The 10703-nt window shown below is 34.7% G+C and overlaps 1 protein-coding gene across 1 annotated transcript in view; it reads right to left on the bottom strand.

The window, feature by feature from the left end:
• Positions 1-181: 181 nt before the first annotated feature.
• The window catches only part of TARBP1 (tRNA guanosine 2 -O-methyltransferase TARBP1), a 32883-nt gene continuing 22361 nt past the window's right edge, over positions 182-10703 (bottom strand). The window contains exons 20-30 of the mRNA XM_014059369.2: positions 9977-10097; positions 7867-7977; positions 6341-6490; positions 6012-6098; positions 5401-5597; positions 4463-4544; positions 2887-3058; positions 2477-2668; positions 1749-1873; positions 1068-1204; positions 182-506 (exon numbers count right to left, since the gene is read on the bottom strand). Coding sequence (XP_013914844.2) covers positions 332-506; positions 1068-1204; positions 1749-1873; positions 2477-2668; positions 2887-3058; positions 4463-4544; positions 5401-5597; positions 6012-6098; positions 6341-6490; positions 7867-7977; positions 9977-10097 — 1549 coding nt within the window. The 3' untranslated portion in view covers positions 182-331. The remainder of the gene's footprint in view (positions 507-1067; positions 1205-1748; positions 1874-2476; positions 2669-2886; positions 3059-4462; positions 4545-5400; positions 5598-6011; positions 6099-6340; positions 6491-7866; positions 7978-9976; positions 10098-10703) is intronic.

Raw genomic sequence — 10703 nt, 5'->3', positions numbered from 1 at the left:
ATTTTATACTCCAGCAACAGCATAGAGGTTGCGTTATTAATTTTTTGACAGCTCTGTGGAGTTGCAGAAATTACACTACACCCAATTATGCTGCAAATGAGTAATTATTTACCACCACTTTCAGAACTATCAAGATGTAGTGTTTACAGCAATATAATCAGAATTCACTAACACCAAAAACTGCATTAAAACAATTTTAATACTGTCATGGTTTTAAAAAAAACATTTTTTGTTTAAAATGAAGATATACAAAATTAAAACATAATTAAATCATAGCTATAGTCATTTCAGGGAATTTATAGCACCATCAAATTATCAGCTTGAAGAAAAATTAAACATTTTGTCTTTGTTCTTTTTCCTTGGCCATCTGCTGCCTTGTATATTCCCAAATGAGCAGAGCACCACTTACATGGACATTAAGTGAACGGATAACTCCTTGCTGAGGAATTTCTACACAAGTGTCCAGGTGCTGAATTACATTTGCTGGGATTCCCTCATGTTCATTTCTGATTTAAAAAAGAAACAAAAAATGCATTACATTAGCAGAAATGGAAGATTGCTGTTAATATTGAGCTAGAAAGATCAATAACCAGATTTGTAATTTTCATTTCCACCCTCTTACTCCAAAATACTATTGCACTTTTTTTATTGGAGGTCCGGGCCATGGACAAAAATCAATAAATACTAACAATAAAACAGGCAGTCTTATGTACTCTAGTATGGATAGCAATTACTTGAGCAATTTGTAAACTATCATTGAGAATAATGTGATTTGGACTCAAAACTTTTTTTTTTAGAATGTGTGCTAGGTACAATCAAGTATCCACCCAAATATAAGTGGCCCAATTTTATTCGCCTGCATTTTATTTGTACTGCAGAGTTAATGAAATTTTCAATCTATCTACTGTCAGTATGTAACTGCCTAACAGATAAATCTCTAGGGAAAGTAGCTTTCTAAAATAAGGTTCTGTAGTGTATAGGAAAAAAATTATTTTTATTTTCTGAATAGTCAGTATTTACTACTCAAAATACATTTGAAAAATGTATTAGAATTATATTTTTGTTACCCCAATAACAACAGGGATTTCTCTGGAAAGCAATATTCCATTAAATTGCAACTTTTGGCTGTTTGCTCCACCCCTATTATTGTATAGCCTTCAGTTTTCTTCTGTTCCAAATATTCAATAAGCTGAAATGGCTTTACCTGTAAATTTTTGAAAAATGAGATTAGTATTAGGGTTTGGAAGTGTGTACTTTCATTAGCACACTAAGCAAGATATAGCATGTTCTGACTGAATAGATATATTCTGGGCAATACTATGTAGACAGAAACCTTTTGATTGGATGGATCAAAATGCTGCCTAGTTCAAGAATGGTAAACAAGTCCTCAGCTCGGTGCCATTCATATCATTTCACCAGTAACTAAATAGGTCAATTAATTTGGTGTCTGATTCAGAAGAGCTACCTACACAAAGCCCCAAACTGAGGCTCGCTCTTTCCTCCCCTTGTCTGCTAGAATTGACTATATATGAAAAACCCACAATTATAATTCTCCTACTGAAATCAAAGAGCTAATAATGCTGAAGTTGGACTGTCCCTTTAAATTTTGCAACTAATATATGCCATAAAATTAATACAGATCAATTTATAGTGTCCAACTTGATGCAACTATATGAAAACCAGGAAGAGATTGTATACCAATTAATTTGCATGTCTGTGACACAACAGGGAAGGTTTATTTTACTCACTTCAATAACAGAAAGCCATTGTTCAGCAGACACGCTGAGATGCTGGAATTGCTTGTCATTTATATAATGAAGGTTGCTAACTGTTAAAGCAGAAACACCGAAGATTTCACATGTTCGACACAAGCCTACAAATAAAACAGGGTTCTTTCAATACGAAATTGATTTCCTAAACTGAGTGGTGCACATAAATACCAGGGAAGGAGATTCAAACTGAGGCTACAAACATGCAGTGAGAGTCAGTGTGGTGCTTAAGACATTATCCTAGAAACTGGGAGACCATGAGTTCTAGTCCTGCTTAGTCTGGGTGACCCTGGGCCAGTCATTCTTTCTCAGCCCTACAAAGAGGGCAACAATGGCAAATCTTGCCAAAAGAGCTACAAAGTTTGTCCAGGCAGTTGACAGGAATCAACTGACTTAGAGGCACAATGAATAAATAAAATAAAGATAATAACCTTTAAACCTAACCTTTAAAAACAAAAGATTCACATTGCATAGGACAACTATTCCTTAAAATAGCCTAACATAGGTATTAACACAATTAAGAAAACAAAAGACATTTCTCTTTTGTGTAAACAGTTTGAGAATTAAACTATAAGAATCTATTTCCTCTTTTTAAATCTTCAAATTGTTTTCTAGGCTAAACTAGGTTTGTTACTTTGTAAATATAAGGCATACAATGTAAAACAAAAACAAAACCTGCAGGTAGTTTAAAATGAGTAAGTGCTTACCTCCTAAATTGGTGGGTTTATCAATGAGTGAAGCAACTACAATCAATTTCCTGTTTGATTTTCCAAGTTTAGTGGCCCGATCTTGAAATATAAGCTCCACATCCAAATCAGAACCACTGGCTTTGCAAGGGATAATTTTTTTCTGAACATTCATCCACCGCCTTTCATTATTGGGCTCAGCTAAATTTGATCCTGAAATAAATTATGTAATTAGCTAAATGAAATAATCTCTTTAAGAATCTCAGCATTCTAGGACTTAAGTACTTAGGACAAATAGAGTCTGCATGCTCAGTAATTGCGCTCTTAAATATCATATATTTTAGAGTCTTTATAAAATATGTATAACAATTCGACTAGCACAAATTATTTCCTAATGCTGTTTAGCTTCCGATGATCACTATTATCATTACCGATGTCTTGCTGAGTCCAGTCATTTGGCTTAAGGTCAAGAAGTGTAGTTTGAGAATGGCAGGAAGGGAATGTTGAACTCAATGGAATATCTCTGAATGAAGTAAATTTAGAGAGAGAGATCCATTCCTCTTCAGGAGTTTCTGAAAGGCGTGGCAGCGTATAAAATATTGTCTGAAAAATAATATTTTGAAGTATCAGCTTCCACTTCAATGTAACGTATTTTCAGTAAAAGCCAACCAATGATGCTTGTCTTACTTCCAAATAGCTGTATATTCTATATCTATGGAAAGATCAGCTTCTGTCAAACTGATGATTAAATATGCTTGAATTCAATTGGTTTTAAAGTCAGGTAGGCATAGTTAACCTTAAGATTAAAGTTTTAAAATAAGCAAATAATTACTTCTCACTTTCCACAACTCAGATTATTGAATACACAGTATAATATGAACTTCACACAAATATAGTATTCTGCACATTGAACTTTGCTTGTTTAAATTGAATTTCTAGCTCTTATGGCTGCAGATGACTTGGAAAACATAAAATGTCTAATTAACGGGCTAAAGTCAAGATACAATTGTTCAGGATTTCCAACATCTAGAAAGCAAGTCTTAAGCTATAATATTTCTAAATACAATATTCATTTACTTTGAGAATTTATACAAATGAGTTCAGTGGAGCTTATTTTTAAATAGGGATGGCTTAGGGTTGCTTTTGCTTATTCTGCAAAATAAGCATATAGGTGGAACAAAATTTCGACATTTTTATAAAAATAACACAAATCAGTTTGATTTGAAGCAGCACACAATGGCTTATTCAGTAAAAAATATGACATCATATCAGAGGTGGGTTGCTGCCAGTTTGACCTGGATCAGGCGAACCGGTAGGAGAGGTGGCGGGAGGTTCTGCCCACCCACCTGGACACTTCTGCACATGTGCAGAAGCGGCACAAGCATGCGCACGAGTGAACCAGTAGGGGAAAAATTAGAAATCCACCACTGCATCATATGTAATAGATATAAACATTTACTTTTCTATTAATAATTGCTGCAGATTTTTAATACCAGATAATATGGTGCTTGTTTACTTTTAGCTTTTTTAAAAATCCTGTGTCCTATTGTTTCTCCTAAATAGTTTACAGAGGCTTAAACAGAATTATTCCCATTTTTTACCCATACCAACATTGTGAGATCAATCTAGTGTTTTTCAAACTTGGCAAGTTTAATGTGAGGACTTCAAGAACTCGCAAACCAATATGATGGGGATTTGAAATTCATACATCTTAAAAGTTGCCAAATTTGAAAAATGTGAGTTAATTTAAAATATGATTTTGATGAATTAGATTTAAATGTTTCATCTAATTTGAGTATTTATTTAATATAACTCAATAAATAATGGATTAATGGATTAAGGCAGCAAGGAATCCTACCAAATCTGCTGTGCTTTATGACATTATGGGATTATTTAAAGCTGTGTCTGCCTGAAATATAGTGAAAACTTACAACACCATTTCTTGGTAAAGCAGATACAAAGACAGGCAGAAAAAATATATTTTAAAATGCTCATTTCTGTCCTTACTTCAAGACAGTAATCCTTAAGTGGATGAAAATATTCAAAGAAAAAATGTTTCTGGATGCGCTGCCAATTCTTCTTAGCATTCCTGCAGATGATTAAAAATAAAAAAGCATTAAGATGTGATGTAATAGGAAACATTCTGTATAGACCAGGGGTTTCCAAAACTTGGGAACTTTAAGGCTTGTGGATTTTAACTCTCAGAATTCCCCAGCCAGCATGGCTGGCTGGCAAATTCTGGAATTTATATTTATAAATTATTATAATTATTATTATTATTATATAATTATTATTATATTTATAAATTTATATTATTTAAAAGTTTAGAAAACAGCATGTAGGTTGTCATCGCTGGTACAATAAAGAATAGGTCTGTAAAAAATATTTTTGATACAAATGCACAAGGATTAATATTATATTGGGGTCACTGTGGCTCAATTTTCTGTATTGATAATATTATGGGTACAGGTATACATAAGATCACAATTGAGCGCCACATTTCCATTGATAAGCAAGACAGGTGTTAATTTTGCCACAGTCATTAAACGAATCACTGCAGTTATTAAGTTAGTAACATGATTGTTAAGTGAATCTGGCTTCCCCATTGACTTTGCTTGTCAGAAGGTCACAAAAGATGATACATAACATATTTAAGAGCTGCGGGCATCCTAAGGGATTCAAAATCCAAAGGCAGATATAAATATAAGGTAAATATAATTCCCCCGAGTTGAGATACAGTGCCCTCTGTGGGGCTTAATTCTAAATCTTGTTTATGATTGCACTGTAATTTCTTTGGTGTGTTCTTTGGTGTGTTTGAGACAAGAGGTTATCATTGAAATAATACCAGATTGCTCCTCAAACCTATCTAGGAATCAACTAAAAAGTATTTTTACCATTTCATGCAAAAAAGAACCATACTTTAAATTAAAACATGCACTACTAACCCTGTGCCATGCATGAGTTCCACTTGATTTAGACTAGATTCAATAACAGAAGTTAAAGTATCAAAATCGTTCACATGTGATGCTTTGCACATTCCCCAAATTTTTTTAAGGGCAATCAAAGCATAAAGCCGAATACTGAAATTGTGATGGAAGCACCACTGTAGGACAACAATTAGTGCTTTCTTCAAGGCTGATACCTAGAAAGAGAGAGAAGCATACTTGAATATTTGACTCTACTCAACAAAGTAGGAAGATACAAAAAATAAAATTCATATAAACTGCCAATTGAATACATTAATATTCTCCTTAAAAATCCTAAATACTTAGATCCTAAAAATCCTAAAGCCATCTATGATGGTGCTATGCTGTCTATATACCAGTTGTTTATCACACTTATTGACTGAAACAGGGAGATTTCCTATGTTATTTAGTCCCTGAAGGAAACAGGATACTAGATTAGATATTGAAGCCAAACAGATATTTGTGGGTTTAAAGATGTTCAAGGAAAACTTCATATAAACGTACAATAATAGTCTCATCTGATACCAAGAGCAGATAACAGGATTTATTTTCTATAACCAACATTTTTAGTTTCAAACAAAAACACTTACTTTTTCAGATGTGTTCTGGAGAATTATGTCAAAATGTGACAGGACTGCTAAAAATGTGCAAATGCTAGTTTTAAATTGATCTTCATCCTGAAAAATAAGTCATGTATTACTCTCAATTATTTCTCAATTTGTAAAAATATATTGAGCCTTATAAGAATCATTCTTGTCTTCCTAATAATTAATCCTAACTAGTGTTATTCTGATGCAACATATATTTTCAATAATAATAACTATGGAGTATATTTTCTAACAATCTTGAATGCAAGTTTTATAAAAATAATCTCTTCTTTATTTGTACTTCACTCATACCTTGATACATAGTTACTCACATAATTAAAGCAATTCCAGAATTTTTGAAGATAATGAGGAAACTTGTGTAAAATCAGAATGATATTCCACTCTATTAAATACTTTACTGATGCTTGATTATTATTATGTCCAGCTTGAAGAATCCTGTCAACAATTCTTGATAAAATATCCTAAATAAAATATCAGGAACCAAATCAGTTTTAATTTACAGATGACTTCTTCATCATATTTTATTTATTAAATTGACATCCTGCTTTTCTTTCAGGAGTTTAAGATTAAAGTCACTATGTGAGAAGGGTAGATGTGTAAATGTGACAAATAAATAAATAGATAAAATTATGTCCCAAGCATTGCCTTCTATTAATTTTCTGATAACCACCACCATGTGAAGACTGTTGAATTATGTTGGTTCATCTAGAAGCAAGATCTCCTTTTGCCTAGTCAATATCTTAACAAACATATTGTACTGGTTTCCCCATGTACAACTGCTTTCCTCGATATTTCTTCTGAAGTGGTGTAGGGTTTCCTGCCTAAGCAGGGGGTTGGACTAGAAGACTTCCAAGGTCCCTTCCAACTCTGTTATTCTGTTTTCTCTCCCTAGATGACACACATATTTAAAAAGTGACATTTTTCTAGCAGTACCTTGCACTATATCCACTATAATTATACAATCTAAATGTAAGGTTCTTCTCCACAGAAGATCACTATCATTCTAAGCAGCGGATAACACATTTTTTGTTGTTTCTATTGAGCAAAACAGTATTCCAAACTGCTAAGTCAAAAAGTAAATTCAACTGAGTGAAATTGTCATAATTATTTCTCATGCCTTTAATTATTTTAATTCTATCTTACAAAAAGTTACAACCCAGCAGACATTTTTGCAGAGGCTTGAAGTTTGGCCTTCCCTCCATTAAAGCAAAATTGTTACATATGAAATTGAATAGAACAGGTGGGTCATTATTGTACATTATAAACCAGCCAATAATCAGTAGACAAATCACAATGAAATGCAGAAAGGCCTAACACATTTTAAAACAAAATGTACTCACTCTGGGGTGGTTATATTGTTGGATTAAGGCCAAGGAAACCCTGATTCAAATCTACCCTCAACCATGGAAACTATCTGGGTGATTTTGTGCTAGTCATTATCTCATTCCAATTCCAATTTACCCTGCAGGATTGTTGCAGAGAAAAATTGGAGGAGGGAATGCTATGTATGCTACTTTGAGATCCAGGATGAAAGGTGGGATATAAGTCTAACAAACTAATGCAAATCAATAAAACAGTTGAAGATTATGATCACCCTCAGTGTACAATATGAGGAAGGGGAGAGTTCTACAAATAGGATTAGACGGTTGATTGGAAGATCATCCCATGACCTCAATTTCAGATGGCAACATAACTATTTACGAAACAATAGACACGACATGCATTTATCCTCAGAAGAAATCTAAGACAGAATAGTCTTAGATACTTATAGTACTGCAAATCGATGGTATAAATGGTAACACTATTTTAATAACCACCAGTTCAAAGTGAGCCATACCTCATCAAGTTTTGGAAACAGAACTAGCAATGTCTGCCACAAGCGGTTTTCAATTCTATGTTGTAAGGAGTTCACATAATAGCGGACTTTTGATTTGGACATTAGTTCACCCTGCAAAGAATATAAATAGGAATATTTCTGATTTCAGTCAAACAACAAACACTATGAAACATCTCACATACTCTTGTATGAAAAGAATTGACATGCAAACTATAAAATGTGCCATGGAATGAAATGGGAGGCGACTTCTTTTTCTAAAGCTTTGCTTTAACGAAAGTTATTTTGGAGAAAAACCCATATCAGATAGACTACTAGGCACTACCATGCAATAACCCCCAAACTGGCTGTGTGTGCATGAGTGCATGTAAGTTTACTCACACAAACACAGAGTTCCCCAGTGTTATTGTTCTTGCCATCTTCATAAGAGCCAACATGAAGTGCTCTAAAGGCAGAGCAAGACAAGAGTAAGAGCTCATGCTCCCATTCTCTTTTCCAATGAGATCAAGGAGGGGGAATAAAGGAAAAGGAAAAGATTCCCATTGTGGCCAATAGCAGGCTTTAGGCACAGCAGATGATCCACTACCTTGATTCCTATTTTCACCCTTTTTTAGGTTCGCTCGCCTATTTTCCTGGCAAAACTAAACATAACTTACTGCTTTAGCAGTTCTCTAGATCAGGGTTTCCCAACACTGGCAACTTGATGTATGGACTGCAATGCCATCCGACCTGAGGACTTAACGTCCAGCATTATATTGTCTATCATGTTATATTTTTTAGCCATATGGTTTTCTTGGTTAAAAAAAAATCAGGGAATGGTTTATTGTTGCCTTCTTCCATCCAATATGATAACTTTTCTAAAGTGATCATATGCATCTGGCATCTTCTTATATTGCTGCTGTCCAATAAAGGTGCTTGCTTGCTTTAACTAGGTGATTGGGATGACCTTCACACATTGAGTGCTCTTGCTGGTAATATATGCAATACAATACAATAATACAATAGCAGAGTAGGAAGAGACCTTGGAGGTCTTCTAGTCCAACCCCTGCCTAGGCAGGAAAGCCTTCACCGTTCCAGACAAATGGAGTTTTGGCTATTCCTGCCAGCTTGGTGCCATCCGCAAATTTCGTGAGTTCCCCATTTATTCCCTCATCCAAATCATTGATGAAGATGTTGAAGAGTACTGGGCCTAAAACAGAGCCTTGGGGTACTCCACTGCATACTTCCCTCCATGTAGATGCAGTTCCATTGAGGACTACACGTTGAGTGCGGTTGGTCAGCCAGTTATGAATCCACCTGATAGTGATGCTGTCCAACCCACGTTCTTCTACTTTATCTAGTAGTAGGTTATGGTCTACCTTATCAAATGCCTTACTGAAGTCCAAGTAAACTATATTGACGGCATTCCTTTGGTCCACTAATTTTGTCACTTTGTCAAAGAATATATACTCTTGCTCATTTCTCCCAGGAACACTGGGATGAGGCAACCCAGCAGACTTTGTGGGAATCAGTCTAAATACCAGAAAACCAAAGGCAACAAAGGGGCATAATTGGCCGAATATGGAATAAAGACAAGTTGAGGTTGTCAGCCTGGAGTCAGAGGATGAGGCCCATTGGTAGGGCATGATGATGAACTAAGTGGTGGCTAGGGAAGTAGTGGGAGAACACAGAAGACTGTAGGCTGGGACTGAATTTCCTCTTCTGCTAAAAATCATAGGGAGACTTTCTAGACTAGTTTCCATAGCCATGTTTCATGACAAGACCCTCTCCTAGTAGTATCTGAGAAACAATTCCCCCATCAAGCAGCTTTTCCTTATTGTCTCTCTGCCAAACCAAGATGCCACTCATCTTACAGAGGTTCTACCTTCCTCCCGATTCTGCAGTTAGGCAGGGCCAAATTCTTCTTTCTGAAGAGGAGGAACTATGCAAAATGGCTGGGAATCAATGAAAGATCACCCAAAGGTGAGATCTGCCCCAGTCCACCTAAAGCCCACTCTTCACCCCTATTTTAAGAAGCAGAAGGAAGGGTGATGCTTAGGGAAATTGGCAATTCAATAACATTCCTGTTCACATGACTGTTTTTATAGAGAGAGCACTATAAACATATTCTTACTTTATCAAGTAGTTTCATGACAAAATCTCCTATAAATTTCTTGTGCTGCTTGTTTGATTCATCCAGCAAGCAGATAAATTTGATAGCACAAACTCGTACATAATGGTCATCTCTGTTCTTACTGTAATATATTACGGTAATTATAAATCAGAATTAACTTTTATGCTTTCTGAAATAGTCTTACACATTTAAATTTGTTCAGCAACCACAGACACACTTACATATGGTTTACTAAGATATGAAAACACATTATCTTCATTCCCACGTATTCTCTCTCTCTCTCTCCCTCCCTTCCCTCTCTTTTTAACTCTAACCCATCCCACCTCAAAAGGTTGTTGTGGAGAAAATAGGATATAATACTCTAAGTACTACGAACAAAAGTTTGCAGCATTTTATATTAATGATGGTATTCTTTAAAACATTAACTACTTTTAATACCAATTAATTATATTTTCTTTATGAAAACAAGAGAGACAGACTGTTTCCATTCTAAGATTGAAACAAAAGATGCTGATGAATAAACTTCAATATCCTTTTTAGGTAAGACAAAACTTAAAAAATCGGCTTAGTTTAGCATTCCATCCTTGATTAACCAAGTTATAAAGTCAAGATTTAAAATCTTCATCCTATCAAATCTATCTTAGCTAAATTCAAAGGAATCCAGCATTCTGTATTTTTCGGAGTATAAGACGCACCAAGATTTTGAAGAGGCAATTTAAAAAAAAAA

The sequence above is a fragment of the Thamnophis sirtalis genome, unplaced genomic scaffold (genome assembly GCF_051295495.1).
Source record: "Thamnophis sirtalis isolate CommonGarterSnake01/CBP01778 unplaced genomic scaffold, rThaSir2_p1.2 scaffold_6, whole genome shotgun sequence".
Taxonomy (NCBI): domain Eukaryota; kingdom Metazoa; phylum Chordata; class Lepidosauria; order Squamata; family Natricidae; genus Thamnophis; species Thamnophis sirtalis.
The sequence above is the reverse complement of the archived record's forward strand: the minus strand, read 5'-3'. Positions and strand labels throughout refer to the sequence as shown.